Source organism: Zeus faber, assembly GCF_960531495.2.
Source record: "Zeus faber genome assembly, chromosome: 15".
Lineage (NCBI taxonomy): Eukaryota > Metazoa > Chordata > Actinopteri > Zeiformes > Zeidae > Zeus > Zeus faber.
Window position 1 is genome coordinate 12,349,993 of NC_137194.1, and position 24,863 is coordinate 12,374,855.

Consider the following 24,863-nt stretch of genomic DNA (forward strand, 5'->3'; position numbering starts at 1 on the left):
TTTTTTTGTTTTCTGTTAATGCGGTTGTTTTTTGTAAATGCGTTTGTGCTTGCTGTTAATATGTTTGTGTTTTCTGTTAATGCGGTTGTGTTTTCTGTTAATGTGGTTGTTTTTTGTAAATGCGTTTGTGTTTGCTGTTAATATGTTTGTGTTTTCTGTTAATGCGGTTGTGTTTTCGGTTAATGTGTTTCTGTTTTCTGTTAATGTGTTTGTGTTTTATGTAAAATGCGTTTGTGCTTTCTGTTAATGTGTTTGTGGTTTCTGTTAATGTGTTTGTCTTTTCTATAAATGCGTTTGTGTTTTCTGTTAATGTGTTTGTGTTTTCTGATAATGCGGTTGTGTTTTCGGTTAATGTGTTTGTGTCTTCTGTTAATGCCGTTGTCTTTTCTATTAATGTGTTTCTGTTTTCTGTTCATGTGCTTCTGTTTTCTGTAAATGTGTTTGTGTTTTCTGTAAATGTGTTTGTGTTTTCTGTTGATGCGGTTGTGTTTTCTGTTGATGCAGTTGTGTTTTCTGTAAATGTGTTTCTGTTTTCTGTTAATGTGTTTCTGTTTTCTGTTAATGCAGTTGTGTTTTTTGTTAATGTGGTTGTATTTTCTGTTAATGTGTTTGTAATTTCTGTTCTGTTGCTTTGGCTAACACCCCTAGTGGTTCAGCCTGCTCAGAATACTGCAAAAAACATTCATTTTAAGACAACTCTCAGAATCTGCAATCACTTTAGACAGCATTTTAGATTGCAAATCCTTTCACTACAGGCTCCTTTAGTTATAAATCATGCTTTCCGTCCATCTAGCAGATCAAGCTCTTTCCATTGGTCTAATCTTGGCATATTGTCATTTAATGATTTGTATATTGAGGGCATCCTTCCAGCAGATTTCAACTAAATTTAGTATCCCAAAAAGTCATTTTTTTATTAGATATCTACAGGTTCGTAGCTTTGTCACAAGCTCCCATTTTTCCTCTCAGCCTGTAAGCCCTTCTGCTATGCTTTTTTATGACCTCCCCCTATGACCAAATGTGTCCTCTCATGTGGATATGAGAGAATTTTCTCTCTTCTGAGTTCATTGTTACCTGTCAAGACATCATGGGAGTAGGATATACGCAAATACATTCACAATGATCGATGAATGATATTCTTATACAGTATATGTGCCAAACATGGTCTAATCCAATGTAAAATCATACACCACACTCACTTGAGAAAACTCAGACTTTTGTTAAATTCATCCTGATATTCACGCTGTCACATTCACCTGTGACAGGTGTCAGCAAGCTCCTGCCTCACTGATTGATTCATGTTTGGTATTGCCCATCTTTTCATAACTTGGTCTAATGTCTTTGAAACGTTATCAGGGGTACTTCAGGTGCCCTTTGATCCAGTCGCATTAACAGCACTCTTTGGGATAATACCGGATACAGTGGTCCTGCCAAAAATGAAAGCAGACCTTCTGGCCTTCTTTTCCACTTTTAGACCCATATGGACACACTGCAGTTCCAGAGTGTACCTCAGTAAAGCTGGCTGGGTGTTTTTGGCCTAAATGATCTTTCCTTTTAATCTTGCTCCTTTGATTACTCAATTCCAGTCTGTAGCACTAACATTGATCAGTTTACAATTTACCATGAAGACCGTCTTTTATGTTTGTTAGGTTCCTGGTGGGGGGTCATTATAAAGACTTTTTTCATATTCGTATACTTGCTCTGTTTAAAATGACTGTTTTGCCATAAACGTAATGTGTATATGCCATTATTTTTTTGTATGTATGTTAAAAAAAACATGTTGAAACTATTTGTGAAACTGCTGTTTACAATGTGGAAAAACACCAATGAAAAGAGTTTTGAAGGAAATAAAAGTACAAATGTGACATTAGCAGGCAAAATACACACTAACTATTTGTCTGGGATATTTTAGCTGGTAAAGAGAGTATTTTGGATACTGGCAGGTATCCTCAAATCAATATATCTGGAACAATCTTTGGATTGTTACAGTAAGAGGACATTGATATGTAAATAATAGGAAATGATCTATAGTGCCTTTAGGCCGGTAGACTTAATCTTGGTTCCATCCTCATTCTATATTATGCTGTCATGACATATCATCTTTCCATTAATGTAGATAAAACCAATTAAGCTATAAAGGCACAGTTATTCACACTTTACACTTTAATAATGACAGAAAATACATAGACTGCAATGTTACAACAATACATGAAGCCCACCATACAATAACGACATGTGATTCCAAGGCCACAGTGTTATGATATATACTCATTCCAATATCATACACAGAGTAACATTTCATGATTTATTTTTACATCAATACCTTCAATAGAAAAATAAAATTGAAATCTCACAAAATATAGCTTTCCATTCACATTGTCAAATGCAAAACTAAACGACAGCCTTTTCAAAAATTACTGTGTAACAGCATGTGTTGTATGTATGGCACTGTCAAAGTCTTATTCTTAGGTTTTGCCACTGCAAGATTCAGAGAACACTATATGATTATATACTCTATCGTTCAGGTCTCAGCATACAATATAAATGACTTAGATGTGGAAAGCAGCGTAAAATAAATAATTTTGAAGATTTTCTTTTACTCAATAATTAGCGAATTACTGTTTGACCTGTCAGATTACATTATTGTAAAAGGTGCACAACAGCCAACAGAAAAAAAAATCTATACAGTATATGAGCTAATTAAATGGCAGTAATGAGTGACTGTTACAGAAATCATACAGCCTAAAGCTCATATCTTAGTTATTCAAAATCTGAGAAAAAAAACTCCCTCAACCTAACCTTCTTAAAAATAAATAAATAGATAATTGTCAGAATGCACCCTGAACACTTATAATTTGATGTAAATCTTTTTTTTTTTTTTTGATAGCCACATCTGCACTTCTGTTCAGCAGCAAACAACTCAAAGCGACGGTGAATAGTGGATGTGACAATAAATGTACAACGTTACCACTAAGAGTCATGCATATCATATTTCAGATCAGTGATGAGTGTCCTCTTACAGACAGACAACAGTTTGTAGAATATTTGGGATTGGATTGAGCATCGATTCCCCTTGGAAAAAAACAAACAAAGTATTTGTCATGTACAGGTAAGAGTAGATCTAAGAAGCCCTCAGGGAGAAGAACACTAGAAATTATCTGAGCTGGTAGCATGCTGGAGGAGGGCGACAATGATTTGAGATTTTGGCATTTGGCACAGATTTTCCACTTTGTTTACTTGATGGTCTAAATAAGAAGGGACTAAGGACGCGATCACTCTCTTTTTGATCCAAAGATTTGGAGGAAGAAGGAGAAGATGTAGATGATATCTAGGTAGATGCTGAGGGTGGCAAAGACGTACTCCTCTGGGCTCATGGCGTAGCGCTTGTTTCCCATGAGCAGCTGGGTGTCAAATGCCAAAAACTAAAACAGAAAATAAAACAAAAGCGTCAAACATTTGCTTTTTTAATACAGTGTCACAGTGTGTACACATAAAGCTGATAAAAGGATGAATAGTATATGTTACCATGGTGAACAGAATGGCTCCCAAGACAGCATAGACAGCGTCCAACCAAGGAACCTGTTTGAAAAAACCACGGATAAGATATGATTATGTTAAAAAAAAAATCATAATACAGACATAATCGATATAGGTATATGACTGGTATGGTGTTGCTTACATAGTGATAAGGAAGGACCAGGGCCAAGATCAGTCCGGAGAGGAACATGACCATGCAGAAGATGAAGAGCATGCCTCCGCATGAGGTCACATCAATCTGCAGGATGACAGGAAATGAAATGTATTGATCTACTGTTTATCATACTGTATCAGAAAGCAATCCAACTCCTGACAAAATCAGTGTTTGGGCTGCTAGAACGTTAATATTGTGTATAAATACTGTAACATGCACATTACTTATTTTATATTTTTTTATTCTGTTTTCATACATTGTAAATGATACCTTACATATTTTGTGACTGTAGTGAACATATAATTACCCCCCCAATGGCCAAGTACTATCTCATCTTAATCATATAACAAACCTAACGCTAAAAATAGTATATTCTGATTAGATTTGATTCGATTCAGAAAAACTCCATCTCCTTCCCCAAACCCCTCACTGTGGGCAGAGACTCCCACACACAGACATTCTACTGAGAGTTTTTCGTTTTCTCACCTTAGTTTGGAAGCTGAAGACGGTCACGACCAGACAGACCATCGCCGTGATGCCCAAACACATCACCACGGACTTGGTGTCGTAGAAGCTGTAAAATGGAGAAACAAAATCAACTCCGAATTAGTTTGTTTTTTAATTTTTTTTAATTTTGCTCAACATAACCTGGATATGAGACCCCAGCCTGCAGAGCCACTACGAAACATGGTGTGATTTAAAACATGTGGCCTTTAAATGATCTTAACAGGCGCTTGTGTACCTGGACAGCATTCCTGTCATGTAGGAGAGGGCGCAGGTCTGGAGATGGAGAATCACATGAAAGTAAAAATCTAAATCATCAGTCAGATGTTTTTATTATTCACATTAAAACAGTTCAGGAAAAAAAGTCGATAGCGATGATTTCAGTTATAAATGTAACCTATCATCCTCCAGAATACACTGTACGTATATATTCAAATCATTTAAAGTCTGTGAACTCCGAGATAAATAAACACAGCTGGACTCAAGGTTTTTTATATAATATATTATAACATATTGGATATAAAACACTGTTGTTCAACTCACAAAGATAACAAGCAGAATCAGGTTCCATGGAAAATGTCTCCTGCAGAAGGGACGTGTAGAACAACACATCAGTCATTTAATTCAGTTAACATTAAATGGACAAAGATCTTGTTGCTGTCAACACGGAGCGTTTTTTTCGACTGACCTGGGTGCTGAGTAGCAAGAGAGGATCAGGTACGTGACAAAGAACACCACACTGCGTTCAAGACATGACATTTAGCATTACTAACAGATTATTTTAAAGACTTGCTTTTCTAAATGATTAACTCGTGACTCCATTCAGGGGTTCCCAACCTTTTCACTATGTATTTTCACACTTTCATGTATTTGTTTCAAGATCGGCTGCCATTTTTGTCTGAATTGGTTCCATTTTCAGGGCAGAAAGACCAACATTTTTAAGGCGTACAATACATTATAACATGTTGCCATGGACTTTGTTGCAATTTGTATATGAATAACGCTCATGTGGATTATTGAACTAATGTATGACTATTAGGAAACACACGCCTCAAATCATCCAAGGCATTGCGACCCCGTTTAGATCTGTAGCGCCCCCCTGTGGGGGACTGACATCTCAGGTTGGGACTCTGACTTCATCAGCATGTTACTTACTAAGAGGCCCAGTACCATCCTGGATTGGACTGGATGTAGTCCTTTACTGGTTCACTAAAAAAAAATATATATATAAAAAAAATACACTGATTACAACATTCAAACCGATTTTGATTTTGGGAGATGTTTATAAAAAGGTATACAAAATATAGCAACTTGAAATAACTCTTACCAGAATGTAAAGAGAGCCACAACAGCAAGAGTGACTAAAAGTTGAATCATCAAAATGGCATAGACCTGCAGGAAAAGTATTAATGAATAATGAGAGAACTAATGACTATATTGTGAGCCTGTCATTTCAAGATGTGAGACTGAGTGTTAAAAATTGGCCTCAATTGTAGCTGAAGCTGTGACGGTGAGAGATCTAACGGGTTCCGCGATAACAGACAAACACACAGACTTTTGGGACTTTGGGGATACCTTTCTGATAAAGATTCTCCGGATGTTCTTGTCATCCCAACTGAACTCTGTCAGCATCTCAGCATCACTGTAGCAAGGACTGCTACTGCCTGCAACCACGGTTGACACGGGACATTAGTATATACGTAAATACATTAGTGCATTAGTATGAATACTTTAATACTTTGTAATAAATACATTAGTGTTACATTGGTATAAATTGTGGCCTTTTTGTGGAAAGTGTAGTTATTGAGGTTGTTAGAATCCAAAAAGGTTCTGACACCCAAATCAGCATCTTGTTATTGTAAAATCAGAATATTTTTGGCAACTGTAATATACGTATACCCTGGGCTTGTTTTATAAATACAGGCCAATCAGCCTATTTTTTGGATATGAGGTGAATAAGTGACTTGATATGCAACAACGTGGATGTTTAAGAAAAGGTGAGCCCAAACCAGCAGTGGCTTCCTCGTAGCTGGGAGGAGCCGGAGTCACCATGGCCTCTCCGTCCGACGGCGAGCCGGTGGCCTTGTTTCCAACTAAAAGCTAAAAAAATATATAAACAATTACTTTTAGCATGTGAAAGCATCAAGCAGCAAGTATGGTGACCTCTAATTCAATGTAAAGTTTGTACCAGACTGTCAGTACATGAGTCGTGTGGTCAGTCTGACCAACTAGAACAAGCTTTCCTCTAAAATATACGACCACAAATATTTACAAATCAACAAGGACAGTCATTTAAATCTTTAACCGATGAGCACAGAATATACTACTGCATGATTATAAAAAGTGATATAAGATAAATATTGCATGAGCTGGATCATAAATTATTTAGATATGTCTTATAGTTTAATGAAAGATCAGCTCAAATGAATGCAGTGCATCTTCCCTCTGAACTGAATTGTGCTGCATACTTTGATGGAACAATAATAATATTGCTTATCTATCAGAAAGCCAGAAAAATAATGAATGGGATCTTATTGATGGGTGTATATGATACATTGCACAATTGGCAGAAAAACAACTGGGATGTCATGGCAACGCAACATGGAGAATAATGATCCTGTGACGCATTTCAGCAGCTCAGGAATTTCATAAAGAATGACAACAGCAGCTTATTATCAAACACAAAATAAACAATATTTTGATAACAAAATTACAATAGAAACAATAAATGATAAAAACTATATGAATCATATGGAATTTGAATTGTCTTAACTGTAACAAACAAGAATAACAATATAAATAAAATTGTATTATTTATATAACATTTCAAAAATATTCCCCAAATCGACCATAAATCTAGGGTTATTTATTACCTGCAATAGCATAAAATGGTGCACTACAGAGAGATGAAGGATGGAGCTGACACACACACACGCACTTCCAATTGTTACATAACCTCTGATGTTTCATCTGCGTAAAAGGCCTTAAAATAGCTTAATGTCTCTTCATCATCGTCAGCTGTTTCATAATGTGATGAAAATAAGTTAAGACAAAACATTTTGCTTACCTTGCCTTGCGTCATAGTGTCTGTCTGCAGAAGACAGAGTCGTGTACCGTATGTGTGTGTATGACGACCAATTGTTTAAAACCCCTCAAATTGCTGTTGGGAGAAAGAGAATATACTGAATTATAATATTTCTCCTCGCCTGGCCCGGTTGAAGAGGCTTTGATTATGAAGTGCGTAATCGAGCAGCATGGTGGTTCTGGCTCTGGCACACACCCCTCCCTCACCCACACAGGGACGTTCCGGTAGCATCCAGCTGAAGCCGCTGCATAGAGAGCGGCTTGGACCCTACCACGTTCACCGGATGAAAGGGGGGAGAGCAGCTACTTGCAAAGTGCATCACACAAAATGAGGTGGAGAAGGAAACGACCAGAGAAATCTGGAATGACAGTCTGCAGCAAACACATGGGGAGGGAGGGTGCCGGAGAGGGTGAAAGGATGTGGGCATTTAGGGTTACTGTAGTAGATTTCACTAAACCTCTTAATAACATTGGAAAACTCATTGTAAAAAGGCTTTGCATTTCGAAGTTCGAAATATTCTGTTTCTTACCATTAACAGAAATGACAATCAGATACAATCCAGCATGATAAATAATTCTGATCTATAAAACACCTTGAACACCGAAAACATTTTGACAGAATACATAATGTCTCCATAATTAGATATTAATTTCCTGATTTTCCCCCAGGGGGTGAATAAAGTGTTCTCTCATCCTATCTTAATTCTGTAATGTATTTCAACACCTTTCCCTCTTGGGTGTATAAACATCAGGTTTATTTGCACATCTTGGCAGGCTGTACCTACAGAATGACATCATACTGTATCACCCATACTTCACTAAATAAAATAAATTCTCTATATCACAATAGACAATAGTTTAGTATATGAAAGCAAACATTTTATTTCTGTACATTACTTACAATATTTTTACCCACACCTGAATTAAATTTTAAGACAAAAGTCTAAGAACAAAAGATTGATAATTGTCAATAAGGATCAAAATTCAATCCCGTTTTTTGGCCTATTTGGTCAATACATGCAACTCAAAATGATACGAAATCATAAAAGACTGAAGAGCCTGTTGCTCAATCCAATCTGCAACGAACAGTGTTCTTGTGTTTTTTTATACTCCCTGTGAAACACTTATATCACATCTTTTTGAGTTTGGACAACATAAAGCATTCCATCTGAAATTACAGACCCAATGAAGAAGAACCTGGTTGACCCAGTTTCAAGCAGCACACTTGAGAAATCAAGGTGAAGACGGGGATGTTGATAAATATTATTTGTGACAACTTTATGTGAATGATTAATCTACCCAAAGACGAAATTGGGTGAATGAATTTCATAGAAACTAAAAATTAAATGCAAAAGAAACAAAAAACATATATATAAAAAGGAACTAGGCAGGCAAATAAATATATAATTGTTCCAAAAAACCTATTCACCCAAGTACCCCTCAAAGACCATAATATCGTCCATTGTCTTTGGCAAAACAAACATGTGCGCAATGCTGCATTGCAAATTAAAGGTAATCTTCAGGTGTAGAAAAACTTGAACGATTGAGTCAGTTTTGTAAATCCTTCTGGTTATTCACCCTCCACTCGGCTTCCCTCCAGTCTCAGCTCGGTGTCATGTCGTCCCAGGGTGAACAGACTGACCACGGCTAGAAACGCTGCCAGCATCATCACCGCACAGCCCCCAAACATATGTCTGGTACCGCTGCCGCCCTCCCCTCCACCCATCCCGGAGACCTCCCCGTGGAGCGCCAGGAGCCCCAGGCAGGCCAGCAGGTGCAAGGGGAGCCGGAACCAGGCCAGCACGCTCGCACGCTTCTCCTCTGGGATCACCCGGCTCTGGAGGAAGCTGACTGCAGGAAAGTAGAGGCCGCAAGCCAGCTCCAGCAGCAGGAAGGCCAGCAGGGACTCCAGGGGTCTGGGGTGGCCAGGGGAGGTGGAGAAGGTTAGCATGAGGAAGGAGAAGAAGGCCATCGACACGGCCATGCAGAGCAGGAGGCCGGGCTGGAGATGGTAGCGGGAAGAGGTGGCCAGGCGGTAGAGTAGTGAGCCCACCATGCTGGCGGCCATTAAACAGGAGAACACTATGCCCAGAGGGGGGCCATGAGGGTCCAGCACTGGGGTCCACAAGAAGACAAAGATGTATAGCACACTTTCAAACAGAGCCTGCACTCCACCGAGGAGCATTACTCTCCTGTTTGACAGCAGGCAGCGCAGACCCTCTTGACAGCTTCTCCAGAACCGGGCCCTGGCAGATGTAGGGGCCAGGGGCGCACTAGGAGGGCCAAGGAGAGGTGTCTGTTTATCCCCCTCGGTACCACCTCCCGTCTCCTCTCTGCCCCAGTCAGTCAGCACCACCCAGCCGCAGGCCCCCAAGCAGGGGACGGCCAGGAGGAAGGGAGCCACGGGGCCCAGGCTGAGCCACTCAGCCAGCAGGTTCGCCACCAGCCCCGCCCCCACAGCCAGCCCGTGGTTCCAAGTAGCAGCCTTGCTGAAGGTGCTGGGGATCCACTCCTTGGGGAAATCATGGACAGCTACATGCCGATGCACGTACCAGGCCTCGAATGTGGTGGAGAGCAGCGAAGTGGACAGCCCGCCGAGAACACGCCCGATAATCAATACGAAGTAGTCCCTGGAAAGTTTAGTGAGACAGCAGGCGGAGTAGGACAGGCAGAAAAGCAGGCATGTCCGTCTGCGGCCCAGCGCTTGAGGGAGCCAACTGCCGAAGGGCGCAAACAAAACGCAGGAGGCCAGGCCGCACACGTACAAAATGGCTATTTGGGACTCAAGGAAGCTGTAGTGGCGGTAGAGTTTGTAGAGGTAGGGCCCCTGGAGCCAGTCCGCCCACAGAGCCAGCAGGTACGCCCGGAGGAACAGGGTCTGGAAACAGCGGAAGGCCGGGTTGGCCACGGCCGCGGACGCGGGCTGAGGCGGGCTGAGGCGGCGAGCCCCGATCTCCAGGACGACACACAGGGCCAGCAGGGCAACGATGGCAAGATACACCGTCACCAACATGGTGTCGACCCCACTGTGGACACGCAGGAGTCCTGAGGTGTCTTCAACTGTCCTAGCAATGTCCTAAAACCTGTGGGAGACGGAGTTCCTGCTAGAATGTAGTGTGATACAGTAAAAACATTGGTGACAAATCATTATATTGATATTGTGGTATGAAATTAGATATTGTCTGGGGTCTTCATTATTGTAATATCATCATACAGTTAAATATTGTGTTTAAGGCTCCATCACAGTAAAGTTAGTGTTTTCTGAACTTCTCAGGCTGTCCTATTCATCGTCATAATTACGACATTACTAATGAGTGTTTCCCAAATATTTATTGCGTGTAATTATCTTCGGAAAGCAGTCGTCCCCAAAATATGCCTAAATGCTCGATATCGAAGTATTCATCGACTATATAGTGATGTCTCAACAACCGTAGTAATCGAAAGAAATACCGCACGATCAACACGAGAGCGAGAATAACAATACACTCTCCGACCCGGGTGCGTCCGCCTTCAGCTAACTCTCTCGGCGGAAAAAAAAATGTCCAACTAGTGGCTCGTGTTTACATTTTAAAGTGCACAAAGTCACTTACCATCTCGTCAGACGATCGCTGCATAACTCACCAACAACGGGTTAGTCACGAGCTGAGGGATCCGCCACAAACGCCACGGACACCTGCAGAGAGAAACGGGCCGGATTCGGCTGTTATCGCGACGGACGTGCACTTCCGGCTTGTGGCGTCACTCGACCGGAAGGTGGCGCTGCTCACCCGTCTATAAGAATGAGAAAGGCTTCGCGAACGTGGGGAACGGCCTCCCACACAGCTTTGAAGTGCGCTTCTCCTTTGCTGTGAGCTTAATGTCTTGCGTAGATAATTCGAACAAGCGTGTGTAAAATAGAGTAAGTCAAATAAAATGCAAAAATACGCTAAACATGAGCGTTCTCCCCGCTGCTCCGCCATTTCGGCCACAAGGAGACGCTCACCCCAATTGACAACAATAGTTCATAATAATGACGATGAAATAATACAACAATTAATAATGGCTCCAACCACCGGCCCGGGTACCACATTCGGCCGTGAGACAATTTCATGAGGCCCACTGCATATTTATAATATGTTGTTAAATCTGGCCGGTCAATTCATTCTTATTTTATTTTTCGTACATTTCAAATATATATGTATGTTAGATCGACTGACTCACATAAACATGCATTTTTACTTATATATATATATGTATTTATATATTTTTTTTCTGTTTTTATTGACATTTTGCTTGCCTTTCTTGTATTTTCCTTCTGGTTTATATGATTTCATTTTAATTTCCCACTTTGTTTTACAGTTTGCGCTTTGTCATTTCGCTGCACCGTACCTGTAATACTCCATGTTACAAATACAAATCTTGAATCTAGCATCTTGAATCTTTTCAGAATAAAATATAATATAACTAATTATAATATCATGTAATAATAGAGCAAAGTGTATTTATAACATGTATTAGTAAGCAATCCATTAATGTGCGCTGATTCATTAATAGTATGTATGTATGTATGTATGGGCAGAATTTATATATACAGTATATGAATGCACTCTAAATTGAACTTCATTTGTAATATATAGCAAATAATTACAATATACATTTAAAAATTATAATATAGTTTGTATTCATATATTTTCAATTTTGGCTTTTTTCAGGATATTTCTTCTTATTTAACAGTATGGACACCGAATGAGGACACGAAAGCCGAGGCAGTAGGTACATAATTTATATCATCGTATAATTTCTATGCAGGAATAAAGATTTACAAATGTACAAGATGTGCCCAAACAACTATAATCAAACAAGCAAGCAGTGAGAGGATATAAATCACATATAATCCCTCACCCCAAAAAATAATATCTCTTGTGTTTGTATGACAAACATTGAAGGCAGAGGGAAGGTGGCGTGTGGAGGGAGTGCTGGTGGTTCCAGGGATTATGCTGGTTAGTTACATCTTCTGACAGCAGGAACTACGTCTGAGCCCTGACAAGCCCTACTGAATATCCCAGAGTGCATAGTCTCATTCCTCCCAATACAAACTCATCTGCCAGATGCATAATATATTTTAAATTGTTCAGATATAGACAGTAGAGTAACATTATATTTACAGAAAAAGATCAATCATCAGGGAAAAAAACGACATGCATGGAGTGTCAATGATGAGTGTGTGTTTGCAGATGCAATATAACAACAAAGACGCGGCAATTTGTGAAATCAGATGAGATGGCGTTGACTTCTAACTTAGAATATCGAAATGTCGTAAAATGAGAACTTAGAACTGTTTGGTGGATTTTTTTAAATAGAAAGATCCCAATGTGTACGGGTGAGACGAAGCATTGTGATTTTGTTCCAAAACGAATATGGATGGTATGTTGTTTAGCGAAACAGAGATCACACAATGACCTTAACATATCAAGATAAACTATAGATTATATACAATATCCCTTTCCTTAATGGTCGTTCTAAGCCATGACTCTATTCGTGCTACAATTGCTGTTTCGTCTGTGACGGTCTAGTAACTTTAGGAATAAGGAGAACTGAAGTGCAGTGGTATTTGGACTGCAAATATTGAATAAGTGCACAATTGATCCGTCTACGAGGGTAACGGTTTCTCTACACATTGATTTACGATGTTACCACAACAATGTCTCTCTTGAGACCTTGAGACTTATGTCTTTGTGTCTGAAAATATGTGTATTTATTTCTAATGGGAGATTTATAGTCAATCAAAAATACGTTCATCATTGCCTTTTTTTCTTGTGATAAAAACAACAACAAAAAAAACATATTACACAATTTATTGTTGTTCGATTTCCAAGGAAAGGTGCGTTTTGCGCACGGCCTGCTCATGGGTCGATCCGAAAGGCCAAGAGTTTGTCAGAGTGCAGGTTGTTGAGGGTGCGCAAGTCTGGCAGGCGGAGAAGCAGCTTAGGGAAGAGGGTGCTGTCCTCCGGGTGTCGGCGCGTGATCAGGGAGCGCAGGGCGCGGATTAGACTCTCCTGGAGCCGCTCCACAGCTTGCATGTCAGAGATACCCAAACGGTCTGAAGAACAAACAGAGATATACAACATGTTTGATTATTATTATTATTATTATTATTATTATTTTATTATTATTTTTTTTTAATGATAAAGTCGCTGTTCTGACACCGTTTTCCTCCAATCGTGAGATCCATTTTTTTCCACAATCTCACCTGCAGAAACCAGCACGATGGCCATGAAGAGAGCCATCTCATCGGGTTCCAGCCCCAGGGATCCCAGCTTCTCACTGAACTCAAACATGGCGTCCAGCAAGGAGCCCATTCCCAGTGCCCGGAGGGTGCTCAGGGGGTAGGTTTGGCCGTTCAGGAAGGTCACGGTATGCTCTTGAGCGTTGAATAAAGTGCAAAACCTCACCATCAGCACCTAAACATGCAGGAAAAGAAGGTAAAAAAAAGAAGGTTTAACATCTACTACTGTTGAAATGATTTCCCCAGACTTGTCAAGAACAATCCTTGTATTCTCACTCATGCGTTGGTATGCTGGTCATTACCTGGAAGGTGCCAGATTTCAGCAGCATGACCTGATCTTGCTGGCTGAGCTCTTGAAATCCTGGGATGCCCTTGGCAAACTCCACCACCTCCTTGACAGCAGGAGTGAAGCAGTGAGAGAAGGACTCCCAGATCTGCTGGCTAGTGGACTCTGACCCTGATACAGGGCATGCGTTGAGAGGACAAGCCTTTGTGGAAAAAAGAGAAGAAAAAGAAAAGCAGTGTTATCATTTGTTGGCCAAGAGGGAGGAATTTCATAACCTCCATCACAACTCCAAATATGCAATATCATAAGCAAAATGAAGAGTTAAGCAGATCACTCAAAGAACCTACCAGAACTTTGGACCCATGAGCTAATTTCCATGGACAGGAGGATTGGTTCGGGGTGGATGCTGCCGTTGAGTAGTTGTTATGATTGGCAGAGTGGTCCCTGTGGGGCACGTTCTCTTTAGCCTGGCCGTGGTTCTGGTTGTGGGACACCAAGTAGGTGTAGTGACTGTTGTCGACATTGGGGAATGTTGGTTGGTCGTTTTTGGAAACCGGGCAGCGAGTGACGGGAGCCCTGGAGTGAGACTGATAGCCTTGGTGGGAACTGGGGTGAGAGGATGAGATATTGGGGTAGCTGGCTTCCTGAGAGAAATGTTGCGATGCGTTGTTGTTCTGGGTGCTGATGTTGGCCCTCTTGGCGGCCCTCTCCTGGCTTGTGGTGGTGAAGATGTCCTGGTATGCTCTCGAAATGGCCCCGATGGCCTCTTTGGAGTTGCTCTCCCCGGGGCTGAGGGGCGTGTCCCGCACCGGGGAAGAGTCCATGTCCATGGTGGCTGATTCATTCAGGCTGTTCATGTAGCTCTGCATCTCATCCAGAAGACGCTGCTTCTCTCTCTTGGGGATACGGCCAAAACGCACAGCTAAGGACAACAGAAAAAAATGACACGGATTAACGTCTAGTCATTTAAAAAAAGTATATATAGTATATACGTATAAAGCAAGGCATGAAAGTTGTTCACATTTGATTTTTAAACATTGATTTATTTCAGGCGGCATTGTGTAAGTGTTTCCACATCCCCCCTCCCAGTGAAACCATCAGCTGGAGATGCTATTTATAGACCCCATGCTACCATCCGCCTCATCCTCTCCTCTCCTCTCTCCATCTCCCTCTCCCCTTGCCTCCCTCCGCTTGTAAGTAGGGCAGTGGGACAACGTGATTGTGATGTCACGAGCACCAAGATCGAAAGAGGGAGCAAAGTAGGAGAGAGGTGCGCTTTGCACGAACAAGAGAGATGAGGAGGAAGGCTGTGAGAATGACCGAGAATCACGAGAGGAGTGAGAGGGATTGTGAAGCGTCAAATGAACGGGGAGGCTGTGAAAGCTTGGGCGCGGAATGGAGTCAGATATGAAGCAGTGAAATGGCGTAATTCCGAGGACATCTGCAAAACGTGAACGCGAAGTAGAAGGAACAGATAAAAAATGTTAAAGAAAAATGTGTTGGCAAAAATATGCAATTCAAATGAAATCATAATGTCATTTAAATTGCGCAATTCTTGCTTTACTGTTTGCAGAATTGAAGATGTGGTGTTTTTTTGGCAATGCCGTGAACTCTTGATGTGCATTTTATAAATTGCTTCTGAGAAAAAGCAAAAGCAAAGAGTATCTTCAGAAACCAGTTACAGTTAAAGGAAGTAAAGTATGCCACTATGCCAACTGTTTCCATATTTGTCTATATTGTGCAGCAAATTTTCACATCTGCCTGGTGTGAAATCAGGGTGGACTATTTAATGTGGCTTACAGGCAGTTGCATGCGGTTTTCCTGTTTTCGTAATGGCTGAAACAGGGTCAAAGGGGTTTTTAGGTTGCGGTCCTTGACTCTTTCATCAATCTCCTCCGAGGGGGTCGAGCAGAGAGTTTGTTTCCATATGAAGCGTCTCCTGCCACCCCGTTTTCTGTGCGCCACCACCTCTGTGCACCAAAAGTGTCGAGCACATGCAGAAATAACACCACCAAACATCAGCCTCTTTAATAGATTAGGCATTGCAGCGCGCTGGAGGGCGGAGATAAGCGGCGCCCATATGGAGGGGAAGAAGAAGACAGGCAAACTACACCAAGTAGGTCATGATGTATGTGCACACTATAGCCCAAATCTCTTGTTGTTTTTCTAGGTCAGCCCAGATCTTTTCTTTTCCGTTTTCCACAATGAATGGTGATCAATCAATGTTCTGGAGCAAGGGCTAAATCTAGGTAATGCAAACATCATGCCTAATAAAACCCATAACGGTGACAGGTTGTTGTATTCTTTTTTTTTTTTTTATCCCTATCCCCACCCCCACCCGCATCGAGCTGTTGTAAGGGCACACACAAGGTAATCAAGTTGACCCTGTCCCAATTTCCTAAAATAATTTCTGTGTTTGCTGCAGTTTTCTGGATGACAGATAGCTTTGGGGACTTCAAGGCTCCTATTCTAATAAATCACTGTCGGGGAGAGAGATGCGGGGAGGCGGGGTAGCTCAGGGAACACAGTGGGCACATGGAGTAGGAGGGGCGGTGCTGAGGAAGACTACAGAGACAACAGAACAGGAGTATGCTGCAGAGGACAAGAGAAAGGCGCTTTGAAACTTTGAAAAGCAAGCCACGGGTTTGGTGACTATCACATCCCCTGTCCTTAAAACTGCCTTGTTCTCTAGTGCGATGTAAAAGGAAGCGCACATGGCAGGTGGTGCAGCAGCAGCAGCAGCAGCAGCAACAGCTGCAGCAGCCGCTCTGCCAGTGGAGCAGTTGACTGCACCAATGGCACCATGACCTCCATCGACCTCCTGCACTCCCCTCCTCTCGCAGACCTACATTTCACTGCGCCTAAAACAAGCTCACATTTCCCCACTGCGTTGGCCTAATGTGTCTCTCTCTTTTTATTTTTTTTTTTAAGTGTCAAGATGTGTCTCACCATCTCTCGACATGCCGACAGAGATGCATTTCTTAAAGCGGCAGTGCTGGCATCGGTTGCGGTTCATGCGCATGATCAGACAGTTCTCGTTCTTCACGCACATCTTGTAGTTGATGTTCTGCTGGATACTGCGACGGAAGAAGCCCTGCGGACGACATGAAAAAAAACATTAATTGTCAAGTCAAACACTCAAGGCGCTTAAAAACCCCATTGTTTCATTGTTAAAAATCCAAATATTTAGGGCTCTGGGTATTACCTTGCAACCTTCACATGCGTGCACTCCGTAGTGGAAACCAGAGGCGATGTCACCGCACACTTTGCACAGCAAAACCATCCCGCCCGTCTCTGAGAAAGGTTAAATGGATGGTTAGATGACTTCTCAGAAAATCAACAGCAAAAAAAACAACCAAAAAAAAAACACAGTAAGATGCTAAGATGAAAACTGAAAGTCAGTGAGGAATGCTTACTGGTGAAGGTGCCTGAGAAACTGCATGGCCTCTTTCCCGCGATGGGGTGCGTGTAGGTGTGTTGAGGCGTGGCCGGCGTTGTAGGGCCACTGTAGACCTCGGGGAACTGGAACACCAGCTTGGAGGACGGCGTGCTGCATCTCGCTGCCCTCTGCTTCAACAGCCCGATCTCTGGGAAGGGCACCTCCTCCGGAGACGAGGGCTGAGAGTGGGAAGAGGGCGACTGGGTCTGGTACCCGCTGGAAGGGCTGCCGGGGCTGGGGCTGGCGCTCCCTGAGGAGCCGGCGTACAGGATCACCCCTCCACCACCTGCGGTCAAGAAAGAGGAGAGGCTGTTAGATCCCAACAAAATAGGGTCAAGGAGCCTTTATTTTAAATTTATTAACATGTTTTTTTTGCTGTAAAATGAATACATGTAGAATTTTATATAATATGTACATTTCAGGATGCATATTAATATCACAAATTTTCAAGATAAAGGTTTAGCTGTTTTCTTATTCTGCCGTAAAGTGATATAACTTTATATGTTGAATACATTTCAACATATATTCTCTGGACGTCCAAGCCTGCATGCCTTGCCACCTGATTCCACACAATTTAATGTTGCACAACATCTGGCCAGCACAAAGCAGCTGTGGGATTTTGGATCACTTGCCTCCCGGTGAATGTTTAACAGTGTAATAGGAATAATCGTGCGCTCAAGCGGATGGAGACTGGGAGCTAAAAATACTATTGGTAGCACAGCAACAGAGCGAGCGCACCAACCCCTAAACATCATAATCATTTTCCATTCATCCAATGTTGTCCATGCCCGTAATATTGTATACATGCATCCTGTATATTCACCCTGTACAGAATATTCCTATATATACCCATAGCCAGTTGCAACCATACTGCCACTTGTTTTAATTAATACTGTGCATAGGATCACATTTAGCATATTTTGAATATTTTTTTGAACATTTGTTTTTCTATTATTTAGAGTGCTTTTATTTTTACTTCTATTTAGAAGCATATCTCCCTCCAAGTTTTGTAAACCGCGCATCCACCCTCCAGCCGCATCAACTCCAGTCATGCGTCGTGGATGAAGCCGAGTCTCGGTCTCACGTGTCTGCGAGGCTTCGCTGCCTCCTCCGCTCCAATAATAGCCCCGCTCCCCTGGCACCGTTCCCGGTGCCGGCGAGCCGCACGACACCTGACCGCAGTCTCACATGGACTCCTGACACGGTGACTGCCCGCACCCAATCCGCAGTCCCATGTTGCGGGAAATGCACAGCCTCGCCGAGTCATATGCGTGTTTACAAACACGCTGAAAGCCAGGGCGGGGAACGCGCACGACCGGATCCGCGCCACGCCACCAGGCATGTATTCCCCCCACCCGCCACCAGCCCTCATCACCACCACTGGATCCGAGCAGTCGAGGAAAGAGAGTCACGTGTTTAATTATAAAGGGGATAAACCACACTTCACTTTAATACAGGAAGATAATAATTCAATGTATAAACAAAAGATATCTCAGGACTAGTCTGAACAAGTCAGTGGTGGAAGGTAATAAAAGTGAATACAAATTCTTTGGCAGTTGTCACTGTACTTAAGTATACAATTTTTCCAAGTATCTTTGACTTTTAGTTTTTACCCCACATTTGTAAACAATTTTCTATACTATATTTGTACCCTACTGCAATGTTATGTTTCTATGAATTACTATGAATCCACCTATACTATTTTATTCCCCTATAATAATAATTGTAATCAGGGTATGCATGAGCACTGATCTGCAGAAAAAAAAAAGGTACAGTAGCACTTTATATATATCAGGACACTGGATATTAAAATAACTTTTACTTTTAAAGAGGGCCTATTATGCTCCTATTCAAAAAGTAAATAGGTCGCTGAGGTCCCAAAAACGGGGTTTAAAAATGTTGTTGCTCAAAATACCACTCAGACTATGCCTTCTAGCCATTCTAACATCCCTCTAAACCATCCTGTCCTTGACTGGCTGTTTTACTGGGTGGCGGTTCTGGGAGCCAATGGGGTTTGAGCATGACTTCCGGGTTCAGTTGTTTTTACTCCGTAACGTTCACTGATTTCACCTTATCAGTCCACCAAAATCTGTTTCTGAACAATCTTGAGTTGAGAAATAAGCAATCCAAGTTGCTGCATCTTGGCTCATATTAGATCTACAAGGCCTCGTTTAAAAGTTTGTTCCGACCTTCGTTGCCGTGCTTCAAGCTTGCACGCCGCACCGAGACACCGCACTTAGGGATTTTTTGTTTCATTCAAATACCGTAGTATACATGGGAAAATAAAATAAAAGAATGACATCTACAATAAAAACACACTATTTTTATTGGTTTTGGTTGGAGAAACACACAGCAATCTTTTTTGAAGCACATTTGAGAGCAAGTATTTATATACTTTTACTTTAAGTAAAACTGTCAATGTGGTTTTACTAGAGCGATTTTGTGTATTTGTACTTCAAGTAAAAGGGTTAGGGTTAGGGTTAGACCAATTATTGACTTCTGGTGGTGGTAATTAAATTTGCCGAACATTGCTTATGGAATGTATGCATATATACGTATACTGTTGGCCCATCCATCCTGTTACTGTGTTGGCCTGTGCCGCAAACCCTAGGCCTGTTTACCACAAGGTTTTTAATAATCCTGTAGCCATACACGTGCCGGTGGATTTGTTGACTCACTCCAGAGCCAGACAAGCCCAAGCAGACGGCGGCCTTAGCATCATGGGCTCCGCCCGGGTTTGCATGCAAACAGCCCTGGCCTGGCCCAACCCCTCTCATTCATCCAACCACATTGCATGAACACCTGAAGGCTCACATGCAAGTGGTTATGAATGGACGCCAGGGACACTGTGCCACAAACTCTGTCAATAATCAATTTTGCCGGCCGTTTATGGAAATCAAAATGAAATTACACAAACAGTGAGCATGTGGACTTGCCAGCTCTGCAGCAGCCTTTATAGTATCCACCCACTTGCAATTCTGTTGTTGACATTGCTGTTGACAGCTGTGATTATTTCATTTTTTCACACAGCAATCACTTGCACGCTGCTCAGGAAAACCCAATTTGCATGGAAGCTCATGTGCCCTATCTAATGCAAAGGCTTGTAGGAATTTAGACCAGCAGAGACAACATTAATTGAGGAATGAGGGGATCATGACAGCTCATTGTGATCTTAGCCTACCCGTGCAAGCACTAATCTGCCTAATAGACCAGGGGCAGTCAGAGAAACGTGAGCAGGGAGCAGGGAGCTCCCCTCCCTCCCGAAAACCTCTCCTCCCTCCTGGCCCTTGCTTGTTCACCATAGTCTGCAAGAGAATGCCTCATTCAGCTCGCTATAGTGTTTGTGTATCCTTGCGTTGTGAAGTCTACAGGGCAGATGGTGGTCCTCTTGTCAGCTCTTATTACAAGGCCATCACAGAATTAAAAACGGGGGAAAATGCAAAAGCATGAAAAATAACAAATTATTTCTTGACTACTTTATAGCATGCTCCAAAATATAAGGACCGTATTGCTGCTAAAATGCAAGAAATATTTAAAGTAACTGTTGTAGATACACTAAAGCCCTGCTGGTGTAAGTAGGTCAGAGAGTTTCACCTCTCCCCAAACAGATGTTGCTGCATTGAACAGGAATCCCCAAAATGCACCGCAGTGGATAAAGATTAGATTACTCCCTATTGACCGCTAAGATAATGCAGATGAGAAACAATTGTATCGACGCAAGATTAAAAGCATGAGGCCAGTGCACCGTCATGGCATTCCGGCGGCCAGCGCATGAGGCGGGAAAACGTGACGACGACCGGTTTTAATGCGTGGAATCTCTGACCCACTGACCAGCCTCCCCCCTCCTTCCCGTGCACCGTGACCAGGGGCTGCAGCAGCAGCAGCGAAGAGGAAGCGGCCGCGGGAGCTCGGAAGCAGAGGGGGCGGGGCCGGGAATCACGCGCCGCACGCGGCTGTGCGAGCGAATGTCCACGTGAGGACGTTGACTCGCACAGTGGTTTTTTTTTTTTTTTTTTTTTGGTTTTGGTATTTTTTTTTTTTTGTACTGTGTGGGGGGATGTGGCGCTGCCCCGCATCAGCCGGAGTGGAAAACACAAACTGCTTGCAACCCGCACGCCAGAGGCTTAACGTTAAACAGGCGAATTAGATCATACCGCGCATCACCTTGTAAACATGATTTTGTAAACATGGAAAGATAGAAGCGCAAGACCTTTTAGAGATCCAGATTGGCACGCGCCCAGACATATATATATATATATATATATATATATATATATATATATATATATATATACACACATACATCATAGATATATAGATATACAGATATACAGCATAGATATATAGATATAGCTATAGACATCCTTCATGCCTTATTTCCAAATTTCAAGTTTTGCCCAGTGACCCTGATGTGTATAAGTGGAATGGGGGCTGTAGGTCAACCTAATTTTCACCCTCAATGTCAGATTTATTTTAGGCTGTCTCGTGGTTTTTTTTTCCCCCCATGTTATCCTGCACGGCTGCTTCCACGTTTCAGGTTAATGTACATCGATTTTTAATATCGTTCAATGAATTGAAATAATAAGTCAAAGTAAAGTTTCCATGTCACCCCATTTGCGTATAAGCTGCCCCAATTAAATGCACCAGTTGTCGGTAGAACAATCTTATAGGTCAAGTGATTGAGTGAGTAGGATCATTTTTCTGATTAACCTCGATCTAGGTGTCACAGTCACAGGGAGTGTGCTACTGACATATAGACTATTTCCGTCACCTGTGTCAAGAACGTGACTGCTGCAAATGGATCTCAACCAACAGAGGAGGCGCAGGGCAGGTTAAACCTACACAACATTTTGCATTTCTATATAATATTATATGGACGAATGCTTGGACACCGGCAGGTCGTAGCAGTGACGACTACTGTCGCTCCACGTGAGTTTGTTTTCGTCGAGAAACGGGAAGGAAGACGCCAATTCAACCAGAAACCTTCAGCTTCATTACAGACGCTGCTTGGCCGTGCCAACACGGTTTTTGGACCGCGTGCGTTAAATCTTAACTATATAGAGAGCAAAGTATTCAGATCCCAATTCCATTTATATATATATACAGTATATATATATATTTAAAACTGTTTCACAAGGAACAGAACTTACACCGACCTGTGCGCACACAACACACACACACAGTGTTTCACGCACAGGAGCGCGCACTTTACCCGCAGACTGAACAAGAATGTTTAGGCATTGCTTCATAAATAAAGTATAAAAAAAATTTAGAAAGCAATTTTACATTACCTACATTTATACACGCGCTGTCGTTAAAGCCCAAGGAAATATAATCTACTTATTGGCAGGAAAGGAAGGAAAGCTTGGATGTCCAAAGCAAAACAACGCGCAATTGCGCTGCTTTTTTTGGCAGCAACTTCACACAAAACGACGTATAATTATTGACTAAATTGTCTTGCGGATATGGACTGTGTAAAGTTACTAGTGCTACATCATCTCAATCAAAATACTTGACAATTAACCTTCCGGGGCTATAACATCAATAATCGAACAGTAAGGTTAGTGTTACTTACCACTGCCGGGGCTGTTATCCATGATAGCGGCTGGTGAAGCTTTAGTTGGAAGAAAAATGATCGACGATGCTCAACGGAAGCGACGAAGCGTCTTATTGCTAAGACAGGTGGGTGGTTGTAAAAACACCTGCTCTTCAGAGTGCAAGAAAAAAGAAGAAAAAAAAAAATCCACCCGGCACCACAAGGTTCCTGGAGAACTGTTGTGTAGAGCGGCGACAAGTCAGCTCTGCGACGCGGGGGAGGCGTGTGCTGGAGCGCTCACCGATAATAGGGCTACCTGGAGCTCAAACAATCCCCCCCTAAATTCCACGAACCCTGAGCGTGCGTGCTTGCCCTGCTAATGGAGTGCCAGTCGCACATGCATACCCACCCGCTGATAAACCCAGAAAACAGCGGCTTTAAATCACGTTTGCAGGCGAGTGAGAAATGTGACCCGCGTTTTTTTTTTTTTTTTTTTCTTTCTTATCTTTTGCCACCCCCCCCCACCGCTTCAACTTCTGCAGTGCGTGGATATCTACTCCTTATCCCGCGGAGCCCTTTTTACTCTCTCGCTCTCTCCCCCTCTATCTCTCCCCCTCCCTCCTTTTCATTGGCGGGGCTTCAGCAGCCGAGGGGAGGTTTGATGCGCTTATTCAGCCGCGCTCCGCAAAGCCAGCGCCGCATGTGCGCGGTGCATGTGCCGCGGAGAGGCGCTGCCCCACTGACACACATTTTATGCAAAACACGCGGCGTGCGATAAGGGGGTGGAGGGGGAGACGTAACGACGGTGCACATGGACACGAGGCGTGGCTCACCGTGACTTGCTCGCTCGCCGCCTCACCACCAGCGGCTTCCGCTGTCCGCAAACCCACGCTGAACACTGACCCCTGCCAAGCTGCTGAGCCCACAGACCACGTGCCCGATTAAAAAAAAAAAAAAAAAGAACTGGACCGCAAACACACCACTGAACCAAATAGCACCGGGAATCCCACAATAATGCCCAGTCATTACGTCACGATTTATTCTCACGTCAAAGCTATTCCGGCGAGGTACATGCATTTAACCGTGGATGCGTCTTTTTGCAGGGTCGGCGATGTTCCTAAACGTTAGATTTCACAGCGTTATTGTGGCTGTTATTACAGCGCTACATTCGGAGAAACGCGCCCCAAGCGGTAGAACACACCCAGTAGAAAAAGAATAGGTTATAGAATAGTTCGATACGTTTGTCTTCGACTACATTTGTTTTATTCTCTACCGTTGTCCTTTTGTAAGGAAGTTGAAACCCCTTTATTTGCAACAGAGTGTTCTCTGTTCTTTAAGTATTTCAGTCATTAGAATTCCTCTACATTCGATACCAGTGGATTATGCCACACTAGATCCTGCAGGAGCCGTTTTTCCCTGTTAAAAAAGAGCATTTTACTGCCCTCCCCTGGCTGAACATCAGTTCTTCACGCTGATCCATTTCTCCGAGTGTTTCAGGGAACGTTCTATGGATGTTTTATTTTTTTGTTCTCTCCCTAATCTGAGTTTTGCAGCAATGAGATCATACAGTCCAGATATTTTGTACAATCTAAAATGCTGAACAACTTTCTATGAAGTCATTGCTGTAATGGAGAACTTTGGGAGCTTTAGAAACTCATTAGGTAAAGCTTCACACAACAACAACAACAACAACAACAACAATTATAATAATAATAATAATAATAATAATAATTATTATTATTATTATTATTATTATTACATTAACAATAATAGTTATTATTATTATTAGTCTTATTATTATAATTTTTATTTAATGTGGTCCTATTGAGGTCAAGTCAAGAGCTCCTTTGCAAGAGCGCCCTGAGAATGGACGAATATACTGTATCAAACCACAAAGAATGCAGTTCATTCACACACTTCAGGATCAATGTTCACACAACACAGACAAGCTGTTTGACAAAACCCTAATTGTAAATGTAAATGGGCGGAGGAGAAGTGTCGGAAAATAGGACTGCATCTCAATGCGGGGAAAATCAAGGTGCTTGCATACAACACTAACGT

The 24,863-nt window shown here is 42.3% G+C and overlaps 3 protein-coding genes across 5 annotated transcripts; all 3 read right to left on the minus strand.

Annotated features, from left to right (window-relative positions):
- Nucleotides 1-3,269: 3,269 nt before the first annotated feature.
- LOC307241168 (protein lifeguard 2-like) lies at nt 3,270-7,274 on the minus strand (the record flags this gene model as incomplete). The annotated part of the gene is made up of 12 exons (XM_080015203.1): nt 3,270-3,419; nt 3,523-3,576; nt 3,677-3,772; nt 4,175-4,262; nt 4,431-4,468; nt 4,736-4,775; nt 4,881-4,931; nt 5,348-5,401; nt 5,520-5,584; nt 5,768-5,856; nt 6,202-6,292; nt 7,260-7,274. The coding sequence occupies 12 exons, from the start codon at nt 7,272-7,274 to the stop codon at nt 3,270-3,272; spliced, it is 831 nt and encodes a 276-aa protein (XP_079871329.1).
- Nucleotides 7,275-8,146: 872 nt separating this feature from the next.
- mfsd5 (major facilitator superfamily domain containing 5) lies at nt 8,147-10,972 on the minus strand. Of its 3 annotated transcripts, none has more exons than XM_080014844.1 (2): nt 10,867-10,972; nt 8,147-10,377 (listed from the first exon to the last, which is right to left on the minus strand). In XM_080014844.1, the coding sequence occupies exon 2, from the start codon at nt 10,287-10,289 to the stop codon at nt 8,847-8,849; it is 1,443 nt and encodes a 480-aa protein (XP_079870970.1). In that variant the 5' UTR covers nt 10,290-10,377; nt 10,867-10,972; the 3' UTR covers nt 8,147-8,846. The 3 variants fall into 3 exon arrangements, with proteins under 3 accessions (XP_079870970.1, XP_079870968.1, XP_079870969.1); XM_080014842.1 differs by having other exon boundaries at nt 8,147-10,359; nt 10,867-10,923; XM_080014843.1 differs by having other exon boundaries at nt 8,147-10,380; nt 10,867-10,915.
- Nucleotides 10,973-12,049: 1,077 nt separating this feature from the next.
- nr1d4a (nuclear receptor subfamily 1, group D, member 4a) lies at nt 12,050-23,279 on the minus strand. Its single transcript, XM_080015440.1, has 8 exons — nt 22,842-23,279; nt 17,244-17,552; nt 17,033-17,121; nt 16,777-16,921; nt 14,175-14,749; nt 13,844-14,029; nt 13,506-13,716; nt 12,050-13,355 (listed from the first exon to the last, which is right to left on the minus strand). Exons 1-8 carry the CDS (start codon nt 22,861-22,863, stop codon nt 13,159-13,161), a joined length of 1,734 nt encoding a protein of 577 aa, XP_079871566.1. The 5' UTR covers nt 22,864-23,279; the 3' UTR covers nt 12,050-13,158.
- Between the last annotated feature and the right edge of the window lie 1,584 nt (nt 23,280-24,863).